This window comes from Trematomus bernacchii, unplaced genomic scaffold (assembly GCF_902827165.1).
Source record: "Trematomus bernacchii unplaced genomic scaffold, fTreBer1.1, whole genome shotgun sequence".
Taxonomy (NCBI): Eukaryota; Metazoa; Chordata; class Actinopteri; order Perciformes; family Nototheniidae; genus Trematomus; species Trematomus bernacchii.
Window position 1 is genome coordinate 611014 of NW_022987601.1, and position 15000 is coordinate 626013.

Consider the following 15000-nt stretch of genomic DNA (forward strand, 5'->3'; position numbering starts at 1 on the left):
TAAGCTATGCTAACAGTTTCCCTCTGCTCCCGGTCTCTGTGCTAAGCTAACAGTTTCCCTCTGCTCCCGGTCTCTATGCTATGCTAACAGTTTCCCTCTGCTCCCGGTCTCTGTGCTAAGCTAACCAATCACTCGCATGAACCCGCCTCCATTTGAATTGTTATATCTCATTTTATCTCATAAAGTGATACTAAAGCTAAGCTTCATTTTCATATTTATTTACTTCACTGTATTTCATTCTTACAATTTTCCTCACGTTTCTTCACTTTATTTAATTTAAAATGTGTATTTATTCCCAGGTTTATTAACTATACTTTATTTTTGTATTCATCTTACTACATGTTCACTTGATATGATTTATTTATCCTCATGTCACCTGAACGCCTCCCTGTATTTGCTGCTGTGTGAGTGCAGTGAAGCTAAAGCTAAGCTAACAGCCTCCCCCCCTGTGTTTCGGAGGTGAAATCTAACAGGAAGTGACAGCAGGTTATCTAACAGGAAGTGACAGCAGGTTTAACCCTCGGCTCTCCGGCAGCCGGCCTCTTATTGAGTTTTCTTTGAATAAATGAATACCTATGGGCCGAGGCCAGACTCTCTGTTAGCGTCACGTTAACCACAAACTGCCTTTCTGCGCCTGGATCTCCCGTGTCAGATTTTGATAAATGGTTTCAATTTGGCAGCTGTTTTCGAGTGTCAGAGTCCATCTGCCGCCGCCAGGAACCCAGCAGAATGTCTTCATACTAACAGGGTGTGTGTGTGTGTGTGTGTGTGTGTGTGTGTGTGTGTGTGTGTGTGTGTGTGTGTGTGTGTGTGTGTGTGTGTGTGTGTGTGTGTGTGTATATTGAAAACAGGCACATTTCACTCCTGATGTTTTCCTACACGCAGCTCCCAGCAGCTCCCTGTGTGTTTTCCTCACCTCTAACAGCAGATCACACACACTCTTCTTCACTGTTTCCCAGTAATGCATTTATAATAAACAGGATCTTTCTTCCAGGCGGCGCCTTTCACTTCATTTTAACCGCAGATGTAAAGAAAAAGCCACCTGCAGAGACTCTAAGTGAGCCGGACACCAGCCTGCAGTCACACTATAGCTTCTGAGTTTAAATGGAGAATTTAAAGACGTTAAAGGTGGGGTAGGTAAGTTTGAGAAACCGGCTCGAGATACACTTTTTGTTATATTACATGGAATGCTCTTAACATCCCGATAGCAATGAATATCTTAAGAGCTTTGGCAAAAAATCCATAAAAAAATGTCATCTGTGGAAGCTGTAGTACTGTAAAAAGCACGACAAATCATTTTAGCCGGCCCGGCTAAAATAACTGGATGGCCTACCTGCCTGTCAGCCTTCCATCTGTGCACAAACTTATCTCGTGCCCTCATTGGTCATGTGCGCATTCGTGTCTGTTGGAGGAGGGGCTCTGTAAGGAAGTGGCAGATTTTTCCCAGCTGTGTATTTTCAAATTCTAGCGATCTCGAGCCGGTTTCTCCAAAATTACCTACCCCACCTTTAACCTGTTTAGCCCCGAGCCTGTTTTTCAGGTCTCAGGCTCGAAAATGACATTCCCAGAACAAATGACCATATCTTCCCTTCTAAAAGGGTTGAATTAATAATCTTTTTTCTCAAAGTAATGATAAACCTGTGAGCTGGATGTAGAAACGTCAGAATCAATATAGATGTTTTTTATTTTAAAGAAAATTCAGATTGAACATAGTAAAAAACTGTAAATTATAGTGTCCGTCCAAAAATTCTTTTTTACTTATAGTGAAAACTACCCTTGGATGATGGTAAGGTAGAATAAAAGCTTTAGTAATCCAAAGTACAACATATAATAAGTACCCTGTATCAAGATTGATGCAAAACAAGTGACATTTGACCTTTTTAGAGAGGTTTAGCCAAAACAAAACACTTCTGGGGTGATTTGGGTGGATTTTCCATATCTAAAATAAGATAAGATGGACCTTTATTAATCCCCGTGGGGAAATTCAGTTGTACAAAGCAGCAACAGGGTAAGCGTGAAAAAACAGGACAGCAAAGATTCACACAGATTAATAAAAATTAAAAATTAAATCAAGAAAAAAATTAAAATAATAATGATAATAACAATGAAAGACTATGAAATAGTCCCCCTCTTTGTCGATTTTGATGGTTGACACCTCTTTCTGACCGTTAGAGCCAATAGAATCGAAGGGGGATTCCCCCACACACACACATTGTAAAAAAAAAAGGTGGGGTCTTCGCGCATGCAGTTTTGCATCAGAGTGAACCTATACTCTGGCTCTGACATCTGGAAACGGAAAAGCCGTTTGATTGCTGATGGATTATCAGAAATCATTTCAAAGGGACACAGACACATTGGATTAACCTATGGATTAACTTCAGCAGCGTTTTTATCATTTTAATGCCATTGAAGACCACTTTGGACCAGACTACGACAAAGGTAAGCCATGTTAGCGTTTTTAGCTACCTAGCGCCACATGTTTTGATTTCTGTTTTTGTTTATAAAGTCGCAAGTTCGTATCATGGAGTGATAATTTATGCACCCATTGATTCTGTGTCACCTCACGATGTGAAACGATGTCATGGATGTGCAGAAAAGATAAATAATAAGGTTTTGTGAGTGATTTTCGGTGCAGTCATCTGTTCGCATTTTTCGCTCGTTGCTAATTCAGAGGCTCAGTGTTAGCATTGTGGGTTTTCTTTTGAAAAAAAGAATAAAAATGATCAGTTAGATGAGTTTCTTCCCGTTACATGGATATAAAACATTCATAGTTTATTAAATGAACATGCCCTCAGACACTGTTTCCTGCAAGATGTTGCGGGAGGGCCCCGGTACCGGGGTCTCTCGGGCTTAACAGGTTAAAGTTATCGTTGCTTAGAATTTAAGATAAGGTAGAAGTTAAAGTTGATTTGACAGATAATGAACCTTTCTTGAATCAATAATGTAAAATTGTAAGTTTCTTTAACTCAAAGTATTTAAGTTAACCGGTACCGGGGTCTCTCGGGCTTAACAGGTTAAGATTCATTTTAAAGGGCTGCATCTATGTTTTTACTTCTGTAGCCACAAAGCACGTTGTGTCTTCACTTCATTACAACAATCAACTTTGCCTATAGTTCCAGTCTTTATGCTAAGCTAGGCTAACAGTTTCCCTCTGCTTCCAGTCTTTGTGCTAAGCTAGGCTAACAGTTTCCCTCTGCTTCCAGTCTTTGTGCTGAGCTAGGCTAACAGTTTCCCTCTGCTTCCAGTCTTTGTGCTAAGCTAGGCTAACCCTTTTCACACAAGTCAAGTCAGCTGTGTTTTTCCTCCTGATAAACAATCACTCTACCCATAATGCACCTCAGAACCTGATGCTCTGTACCATCCGAACAAAGCCAAATAAATACAGTGTCCTGTGATAAAAAAACAACACACACACACACACACACACACACACACACACACACAAGTCTCCAGGTTTGTAAATCAGCCTTTAAAGTGAACCTGATTAAGACTCCCACAGCGCTGACGGACAGGTGCATTGTGGGTCGTACCTGCAGCAGGTGACCTTCACCCTGCAGAGTGACCTTGGACTGACCTTAGGTAACCTCTCGGGGTCTCCAGGGTGACGGGGGATGACCTTCTGTAACCTCTGGAAGCCGTAGTCAATGGTGGGCTCGTTCAGGGCTGGAGAGAGAGAGAGAGAGAGAGAGAGAGAGAGAGAGAGAGAGAGAGAGAGAGAGAGAGAGAGAGAGAGAGAGAGAGAGAGAGAGATAGTTTAGCTTCTGCAGACCATTGACATGCACTCAAACATATACAGGAGAGGGGACACCACAGAAGAAGAATAGGGCCTCTTTAAGATGTTTTACGATGTGTCTTTGGCTTCTTCTGGGGTTCATCTCAGGTTGACGCCATTGATTGGATCATATACATGGTTTTAAAGAAACAGCTCGTTAACACACCTGATGATTGTTAACGAGCTGATTAATACATCTGATTTCAGCCTCTGTAGACCATTGACATGCACTAAAACATATAAAGGACAGGGAACACCACATAAGAAGAATAGGGCATGTTTTATAGGAATAGATTTGTCTTTTTATTTGTCTTTTCCTGTGTTTTATCTCAGGTTGACACCGTTGATTGGATCATATGAAAACAGCTCGTTAACACACCTGATGATTGTTAACGAGCTAATTAATACATCTGCAGCAAGGTAGAAAAAAAGCAATATTCTTACTGCAGTTTTTTAAGAAAAAGGAGGTTTTTAAGGACAATATTTGTAACAGAAATTAAGAGAAGCAAACCAGGACGTCTGAAGTTATCCTCGACCTCTCGCTGATCTTCAGCTCCACTCTCTTATCTTCTCTCTTTATTAACCGTGAGACCTCACTCTCCATCCTTTTCACCGCTAATTCAATCCAGCCTTTCTCCTTTCTTTCCTCTCCTTCCCTTCACCTCCTCCTGCTGCTCTCCCATCGCTGGGAGAAACACCCGGAAATGAGTTCGGGGAGACACTTCTCCAATAATCAAGCCCATTAATCATAAAAGGCTGTCAAATTTGACTTTGGGGACAATTTGTCAGCGTTGCTCGGCCCGGGCTTTTGTCAGCGAGGCTCTTGTACTCTGTAAGGATGATTGACAGTCCAAATGCCGCTGAGTAGAATAGCTAGTTTGCGCTAATATGCATAACCGTGGCTTTCATGAATAAGAATAAGGTCGCTTTATATATACGGGCGACGAAGAGGGGTCTCTTTCAAAGAGCCTCGCCGCCGTTTGTCGCCCAAATAGATGTTATTACCATTATAACAATATTTGTTTTCTTTTCCCCGGGAACGGGCGAGCACGAGCTGCTAAATCAAATTTGTCGAGTGGCGGCGGAGACGAAAGGCTTTCAGGATACGAGATGGAGGTGAAGGGCTTTTTTATTTTGACGTGGCGCCCTCCGAGGTTTGGCTGCCATGTTTGTTTCTGGCCGACAGGAACAGAAAGTGAATCTCTCAGATCTCATTGTGGGTCCCAGAGAGGCTCTTTGAGAGGATGCAGAGCAGCACATCAGCAGGAACCAGCCTCCAGACGCTCACACTACTCACAAAACAAGTGAAAGGCACTATGGGAAATGCTGCAATTGAATAAAAAAGCCATTTACACTCCGAGAGACGTTTAACTCTTCGCCGTCAGGAGGAAACAGACCGTCTGATGTTTGATATTCATCAGATTGTTATACTTTATTTACTGTGTACTGTCTTCCTGTTTCACATCCACTGCTTAGAAACCCAAGAGGACGCATGTAGTGCAGATTCAGGTGATTTTAAGACGTATAAAGAGTCCCAAAACACTGCAGGAGCATCTCAACCTTAGCTGGTTTAAAGATGTTATTTATTAGAGTTATTTAACTCTTCGTCGTCAGGAGGAAGCGCTCTGATCCGAGGCCTAACAGACCGTCTGATGTTTGATATTCATCAGATTTGTATTCTCTATTTACTGTGTACTGTCTTCCTGTTTCACATCCTCTGCTTAAAAACCCAAGAGGACGCATGTAGTTCAGAATAAAGGAGGGATTTTAAGACGTATAAATATTCCCAAAACACTGCAAGAAGCTGCTTTCCTCCTGAAGCCTTGAAGGTGTTTTTATACCTGGATAAATGAAGGTTTTTAAAGAATACTTCCATAAAAAGTGATGATTTTAAAAGTGAAGACGAGCCACGTTGCCATGTTTCTCACCATGAAAGCAAATGGAAATATTCTGCATCACATGGGAATCAATTAAGACGCAGTTCCCTGGGATTTGAACCAAGAAATGTGTGGATGAAAAAACAATCTGCACTCTTTGGACATGATGGAGGACATCATAACATATCTCCATTGGATGCAACGAAGGTGAAATACCTCCTCTTCACTGATTGTGGAAGTATTCTGTGTAAACGTCATTGATCCAGGCATTAATAAAGATCACCACAGAATATCTTCCTGTGCATCCTGCTGGGAATCGAACCGACAACCCTCTGCACACCAAGATGGACACAGAGTAAAACACAGAGGCTTTTTAATGAAAATGAACCTCTCACATCCCTCCACACTTTGACCCCAGCGCCTCATTGGCTGCCTCCACTCCCCCGTCCTCCTGCCAGCCAATCAATACGCTCCCTGCCTGCAAACAGACGGTAATTGGAGAGCGGCACCCTGACCCCCCCCCCCCCCCCCTCCATTACACCGCCCATATGAAGACAGATTGCCTGATTTAGTGTAAACATATGCTGCAGTCCCAGGCATCAGTGGCACTTTCTCCATCGTAATTCGTATTGATTCTCCTCTTTTTTCTCCTGCTGTCTGATGTGTTCTTATAAATCAGAGGGAGGAGAGGGGGAGATAATTCAGAGGTGAGAGAGGAGAGAGAGGGAGGGAGAGGAGGGGGTTTTCTTTATATATTTAATCAAGTATTTATGGCCCTCCCTGTGAAAGTGATCAAACGGTTGGTTGGCGTCCTGCTGATGGCGGCGCTCTGTTATTAGAGACTAAGTGACTGTGAGGGGAGGGAAAGGGGGAGATAAAGGGAGGGAAAGGGAGGGAGGGTTACATGTTAAACTAATTTCTTGACGGCAGATTTGCAGCACCAGAGGCGGCGGGTCACAGCCATGAATATTTACACATTTATGAAGAAGCTGCAGAAACGCTGCGGTGTGTTTTCACTCGTAACGAGAAAAATGAACAAGATTTCTAGAAATAACGTATGAATTTTAAGACGGATGAATCGTCCCAAAACACGGCAGGAACATCCCATGCTCACATTCAAAAAGCTGGTTCGATCCTGAAGCCTAACAGCCCGTCTAATGTTTGATATTCATCAGATTTGTATACTTTATTAACGCTGTACTGTCTTCCTGTTTCACATCGTTCTGTTTCTCTGCTTGGAAACCAAGAGGATGCATGTAGTTCAGAATAAAGCAGTTTCAGGTGATTCTAAGATGGATGAATAGTCCCAAAACACGGCAGGAACACCTCTACCTTACATTCAAATAGCTGGTTTGATCCTGAAATTGTGAAGGTGTTATTTATACATTAGATTGGTAAGATATCTTAAAATAAAGGTGATTTTAAGACGTATAAATAGTCCCAAAACACTGCAGGAATCTGGTTTGATCCTGAAGCCTTGAAGGTGTTATTTATACCTGGATACATTCAGATTTGTAAAGAATACTTCCATAAAAACTGATGATTTTAAAAGTGAAGACGAGCCACGTTGCCATGTTTCTCACCTTGAAAGCTAATGGGAATATTCTGCATCAGTTAAGACGCATTTAACCGAAATATAATCTTTATGTTTTGGGTGCATCCTGGGACAACAAAGATGGGATCTTTAGAAAGGAGATCGTGTCGTTAGCTGGGATTTTGGACTATATTTGACCAGAAGCAGAACAACCAAATAAGCCAGAAATGCTCAAAGTGTTAGTCGCTGATTTTCCAATAAAAATGTGTTTTTCGAAAAGATGTATTTCTACAGACAACATGATCCATCTTTTACAAACACCTCAGCAGCTTAACAACCTTAAATAAAATGTGTTGTAAACTCAAAATAAGATGTTTTTAAGAGTCTTTGAGTTACCAAGATGATGCAGTCTAAAAACAAGAGCCTGTGTCACTGCTGTGTTACTCCTAAAGATATCAGGTCTAATATCAACTGGAAACACATATTCTGACTAGATACTAGACACAGATACTTGCAGCTTCGCAGTGTGAGCAGCACGGAAAGGTCCTGCTTCATTAGTTAAACATCAGAACGGTTTAAAGGGGCTTTTACAGTGGAATAAAAGGCCAGGGTGTAAAATACACTTTAACGTGAGGTATAAGGAAAGCAGAAGGCAATATGAAACGATGAGGAGACGGTAAAAGGGAAGAGAGGGAGGTGGAGTTAGAGTATTAATACCACAAGTATCCACTAAGCATTTTTCCAGTTTTTCATATATATTTTTAAGATGTTTTCATGTATTTTGACTGAGAGGCTACGGAGGCCGCCAGGTGCAAACAGCTTCAGAAAGATGCAGGTATAAAAACACAAATGTTCCCAAACACAGGATTCCTGGAACATCTCTGCAAGCTCATTACCCCCCCGCGCTCACATCCCACAATGCATTGGGCCTGCATGCTTCAGAGGAGCATGTATACATCCTCTCGAATGCTTTTACACTCATTTAGCGCCGCTCGCTGTTTCTCATCTGGACGGGAATCTGTTTCTCTCCTCCGTTACCTGTGTACTCTCCAGAGAGGAGTCTGCACCTGCTCACCTTTACTCACAATCACTCTGTACATTTTACTTTTCTATCTATATGTCATATTTAATATTCCATTCCTCACAGACTTCAATACGTCAGGAGGAAACCGCTCTGATCCGAGGCCTAACAGACCGTCTGATGGTTCATATTCATCAGATGTTCATACTTTATTAACTTTGTCCTGTCTTCCTGTTTCACATCGCTCTGTTTCTCTGCTTTAAAAACCCAAGAGGACGCATGGAGGACGCATGGAGGACGCATGGAGTTCAGAATAAAGCAGGTTCAGGCGATTTTAAGATGTATAAGTAGTCTCAAAACACTGCAGGACCCTCTCAACCTTAAATGAAATAGCTGGTTTCATCCTGAAGCCTTGAAGGTGTTTTTTCATTAGATTGGTAAGATGTCTTAAAATAAAGGTGATTTTAAGACAGTTCATGCTTCTTAGTTAACATGAAGCTGTCGTTAGGCTCTTTTCTGCTGTAACAATGTGAATGTCCAGTGTCTCTGTGGGACGAATAAAGCTGCTCTGATTCTGAATCTTCAGAGCAGCATGTATACATCCTCCGCTCTCTGTTTTTCATTTCAATGTTTTTCTTCTCCGTTACATGTTTACCCTCCGGAGAGGAATCTGCCCTTTAGTGTCCCTGCTCACCTTCCTTATATCTGTGTCTCTGTATTACACTGATCACCTCAGATAGGTCTCTCTCTCACGATGTGATGGATGCGATGTGAGTGATACGATGTGATGGATGCGGGTCGCCCGCGGCGCTCGCCCTCCGCTTGAGGGTCTCTGCTTCCTGCTGGTTTCTAAGTGGACGGATGATTTGTTTTGCCGCCTGTCAAGTGGCCGCTGCTGACAGGCGGCAAAACACCCAGGATGCATCTCATCTCAGAGGATTATTGATCGAACGCTTTCTGAGGCGACTCCAGGGCATCAGTCAGAGACCCAAACAACAACAAGACAACAAGACATGACGTTTAGCGTTCAATTTCTGGGGACGAGAGGTTTTGAATTTGGTCGAATCCTTGGAAGAATATCACATCTTATGGCCGTTTCTTGACCTCGATGGGAAACACCGTGAGGTCAAAGAAGATACGTTTGGTTTATCTATAACTCAGAGAAGATGAGAAGGCATCAGAGACTCAGGAAGAGACAACTGTCAATCATCCCTCAGAGACACAAACAACAAGACAACACAACAACAAAACATGACGTTTAGATCTGATGTTCTGGAGAACGAGAGGCTTTAGGTCGAATCATTGGAAGAATATCACGTCCGAAGATACACGTTGTGTTTATCTCTAACTCAGAGAAGATGAGAAGGTTTCAGAGACTCGGGAAGAGACGACTGTCAATCATCTCTCAGAGAGACAAACAACAACAAGACAACAAGACATGACGTTTAGCGTTACATTACTGGGGAACGAGAGGTTTTAAACTCAGTCGAATCCTTGGAAGAATATCACATCCTACGGCCGTTTCTTGACCTCGATGGAAAACATCGAGAGGTCAAAGAAGATACGTTTTGTTTATCTAAACAATGAGAATGCATCAGAGACACAAAGCCTGATCAGAGACACAAAGCCTGATCAGAGACTCAAAGCCTGATCAGAGACTCAAAGCCTGATCAGAGACACAAACAACAACAACAACAGAACATGACGTTTAGATCTGATGTTCTGGAGAACGAGAGGCTTTAAACGAATATGACGAATGCTACGCAGCGTGTCGTTCGTCCCCCGACTCGCTGCTGCCGTCTATTAAAAGATCAGAGAAGAAGAAACCCACTTCCTGTTGGACAGGTTCACTTCCTGCAGGGACGAGTCTCTCAGGTGGACCTTTGTTTTAGTCTTTGTGGAAATAAACTTCTTTTATCTTTGATTTATCTTTTTAAATGTAATGTTGAAGCACAATATGATGTCTGCAAAAAATCACTTCGTTTATTTGGTTTGAAGCTAAAAGCTTTCAGGAAGCACCGTCGTCACAATCTCCCCTTCACAATAAAAGCTTTTAACACAATCTGCCCTTCACAATAAAAGCTTTTAACACAATCTCCTCTTCACAATAAAAGCCTTTAACACAATCTCCCCTTCACAATAAAAGCTTTTAACACAATCTCCCCTTCACAATAAAAGCCTTTAACACAATCTCCTCTTCACAATAAAAGCCTTTAACACAATCTCCCCTTCACAATAAAAGCTTTTAACACAATCTCCCCTTCACAATAAAAGCTTTTAACACAATCTCCTCTTCACAATAAAAGCCTTTAACACAATCTCCCCTTCACAATAAAAGCCTTTAACGCTCTTTTTTCAGATTTTGTATTTGTTTATATTCTTATTGCCACCCCCCCCCCGCCACCTCTCTAAGCCTCCTGTCAATCACAGTTTAAAGTTCATGTCATTTTCTATGAGTATCGATTACTGTGTGTGTGTGTGTGTGTGTGTGTGTGTGTGTGTGTGTGTGTGTGTGTGTGTGTGTGTGTCTGTGTTGACTTTAATCACTTTCTTTTATAGGAGAGTTCTTCTTAAGTGTGTTTTGCTAATTGACGAGTGAGCTCTTTTTAATTATGATTCATTAAAACATTATCTTTTCAGTTTCCTCTCCTTTTTCTCCCGGTTATTTTATATTTAGTTATTTCCCTTTCACCCGCAGACTATAAGGGAACATCACATCCACTAACGCCTCTGTGGGCATTTAGAAAAACACTTAATAATAAAACATAATTCAGGGTCTAAGACAACCTGAATTTATGTTCAACAACGTCTGGAATCACGACTAAAGAACACACACACACACACACACACACACACACACACACACACACACACACACACACACACACACACACACACACACACACACACACACACACACACACACACACCCCTCTAACATCTGGAAGAATGAACTCTTTCTGTTTTACAGCCACACTCAGTCTTTATGTTTTGAACCCAATAAACAGAAATATATAAAACAGTAAAGTTTCAGCTCCGTGTGTTTTCTGAGGCAGTAATTACTGAATCTAAATCACACGTCAATTAGTGCTCGTTTGCTTCTCCTGCAGTAAACTCTGCTCTCAGTCTGAGGTTAAACTCTGGGCTCATGTTCACACAGCTAACGTCTTCCATCTGTGTGTGTGTGTGTGTGTGTGTGTGTGTGTGTGTGTGTGTGTGTGTGTGTGTGTGTGTGTGTGTGGGTGTGTGTGTGCGGCTCAGGGAAAGTCCTTGGCGTTAATAAAAGAACATTTCTCTCTAACAGTCACATTTGTTTTATTCACAGTGTTGTATCAACAGCGGTGAAACACATTAAACGCTCCTATTGTGAAACTCACAGCTGCACACACACACACACACACACACACACACACACACACACACACACACACACACACACACACACACATGTTTTTAGTCTTATTGTGATGTTGCGTGTCTTTTTGTGTTCATTTTACAACTTCTCTAGTCATTTATTTCACTGTCTCTGTTGAAATCTTTTCATTTTTTATTTCCTTTAGCTCCTTAAAGTTTTATTTTTGCATGATATGAAGCCAGTCACTTGATTCTCTTTGTGGTCATTTAGCATATTTTTGATCATTTTAAGGCGTTTTGTAATCACTTTGAGTTTTTTCTGTCAATTTGCATTGTTTTTATTTCATAATTGTGTTATTTGAAGTGTCTGTGTTCCAGCCTTTTGTGTTCATTTTGCCAACAAAGAGTCTTTTTAAGGATTTATTTCCTGCCAATTCTCATCTTTTCATTATGAAATCCTTCCTGTAGTTGCTATGCAGTTTTCTTGTGTTTCATTTGCATTTTAACCTCAGTCTCTTTTCCACTCTTTGTGGTCATTTAGCATCTCTCAACGTCCCTAAGTCGTGCTCATTCTGCATAATGTTTAAATAACTGTATCAATAAATTGTGATCCGAGACAGCTGAGTGTCTTTCTGCTGCTCCATGTGTCATGTGATCACGTGTCATGTGACCCTCCCCCTGCTTTTATTTATTTTCTGGTATAATTTGTTAATTCCTGGTGTGTTGTGTTCTGGTGCAGCTGGGGGGGGGGGGGGAGGTGTGTGTGTTCGTATCGACTCCCTGTGAAAACACACTCTCTCTAAACTCAGAGTCCGATCTGCAGGAACTCATTGATCCCCCCCCCCCCCTCATTGATCCACATTACAAGCTATGCAGATATACCTATAATACAGATATAATATAGATATATCTATACTACAGATACACCTACAGTATAATACAGATATACTACAGATATAATACAGATACAGATATACTACAGATACACCTACATATATAATACAGATACAGATATACTACAGATATAATACAGATACAGATATACTACAGATATACTACAGATGTATTCCTCCCTCTCCTCAGACTCTCGTTGTGATTCTAAACCTTTTCCTCGCCTCCGGCTCTTTCTCTCAGCCTGAAGCCGAGGATCAGCTGCTGTAATCTGTAGAGAGGAGAGAGCAGTGCATTCTGGGAAAACCCTGATCCCCTCTGCACCTCCACCTGCACCCCGAGAGACACCTGGAAAATATTCAAGGACCTCAAACTGTCTCCAAACCCCTCCTCCAGGTCCTCGGGAACCAGCTGTTAAATGAAACTGAGATAAAAACATGAAACGTCCGGCGGCAGATATTCCAGAGTTTAATACCTACGTTAATAAAAGATTCATCTTGTTTTAATAAAATCTGTTTCTCCTGCAGGAAGCGTCCTGCTCTCCTCTTCTTTAAAACATCCTCCTCTCAGCTGTTAAGCGTCTCGGTCCCTGAACGCACCACGAGTCTCCATCTGATCAAGAGATGAGGAAGCCTTTTTAAAAAATGTTTAACGGCAAACAATTTTTACAAACGTTTAAATGTTTTTGATTTCTTTTGTAATAATTACTTTTTTGGGGCATTTGATGTCTTTATTTGACAGCTATACAAATAAAAGATGTATAATAAACAGATTTAAGGGGAATGTCTTTGAGTTTTGGACGAAAGGAGATTTGTACAGACGTTAATGGGAATGGGAAGCGTCTCCGTTGAAGCACGCGACGCTGCCGTGTGGACGTACCGATAAACTCTCCTTAAACTATTTGAACTATTTTATCTGTGTTATTGTGTTGCACCGTTGGAGGAGCCTGTGACCTCAGATTCTCATTGATATATCTAAACTGTAGCTCTGCACGTATGACAATAAAAGCCTTACATCGTTGATCACTAGAAAACGCTCACCATAAAATAACTAACTTGTATATGAATTGTATTTATTCCACAGGCCTCAGACTGAACTTTCCATCCATAACATTCATCTGTTTGCAACTTAACAATTATTTATCTAATATATCATATTCCATTTACTTATATAGACTCTTCTTGCACTATTTCAATTGTATTTGTATTACTTGTACTATTTTAACTATTTTGTCTAGGAGCCTGTGACCTAAGGTTTCAATTGACATATCTTCACTATTGACTATATGTACAAATGACAAAAAAAGCCTTTTATTTCTCCTCCTGCTCCTGAGGAGTCTCTCTAATGGAGAAAAGGCTCTCTCTTCACACTCTCCTCTGAACACATCTGTAAATGTGATCTCAGATTAGCCGAAGGAGGAGGCGCAGGCCATTGTGAGCGTCTCCTCTTTGTCCGGCAGAATATTGTGATATTTGGGGCGCGGTGTTTAACACGCTGACATTTACTTATCGCTCTAAACAGCCTTCCATCTGACCTTTCTGCTGCTTTGAATGACATCTGGATATTCTGAGGAATAATCGAGAGGACGGAGATAAGGAGGACAAAGAGAGGAGGAGGACGAGGAAGAGGAGGAAGAGGACACGCTGCCGGACAGTGTTTACTGCGTCAGAAACACAAAGATCCGTCTGCAGATCTCAGAGATGCTTCTCTTCACACAAAGAGCTTCAGGTTGACATTAAACTGCTCAAAGAAGTGGAAGTCTTTACCGAATGGTTTAAAGGGCTGTAAGAACGTTTTAATGTTTAAGGAAATGTATAAAGAAAGTGTAATTAGACAGAATGGTGACTGCTGATTGTGTTCTGGTTTTATGTTTCAGTATTTGTAAGAAACTGTGAGTGAAAGAATTATTTTACTTTTTTATGGTTATTTATTTTTAGAAGGGGGCAGGTCAAATAAGATGTTCTTCCCCCTGCTCCTTTCCACCATGCGCTATCAAAAAAAACAGTATAAGTGACCATGTGTTGTAAAGTGTACATGTTTAGTTTTAAAATAACTGCCATGTGTGGAATAAACAAATAAATAAACAAATAAACAAACAAACAGGTACGGTGAACTCATCGTACGGTGAACTCATCGTACGGTGAACTCATCGTACGGAGGCCGAAAGGTGCAAAAACGCAACTCTTCCGTCAGGAGAAACTCCTTCAGAGAGGATGCAGATATAGAAACCCAAATGTTCCACATGAAGAAACATCTCCAGCAACAACACATGCAGCTTTTAGAGAACATTCAGCAGCTTGAGGAGACATGGCAGCGTTTACTAAAAGCTGCAGAAACCAAACGCTGAAGAAGCTCAAACACAACGGCAGGAGACATTCTACCAAAATGATGAAGTTTTTGTCACAAATTCACAACCAATGCAAACCATCTTGAACCATCATTTTCTTTTAAAGTTTGATTTGAGAACAGCAAGAAAAGACTCGTAGGACTCGTAAGAAGCAGTCAAATGAGAGCAGAATCGAGGCGGAAGGATGAATTCTCGAAACAAGTC

The 15000-nt window shown here is 41.3% G+C and overlaps 1 protein-coding gene across 1 annotated transcript in view; it reads right to left on the bottom strand.

Annotated features, from left to right (window-relative positions):
• LOC117482577 (transcription factor COE1-like) overlaps positions 1–15000 on the bottom strand; it is a gene marked incomplete in the record, with an annotated part of 287935 nt that overhangs the window by 183895 nt on the left and 89040 nt on the right. Inside the window, 1 exon segment of the mRNA XM_034130712.1 lies at positions 3575–3663. Coding sequence (XP_033986603.1) covers positions 3575–3663 — 89 coding nt within the window.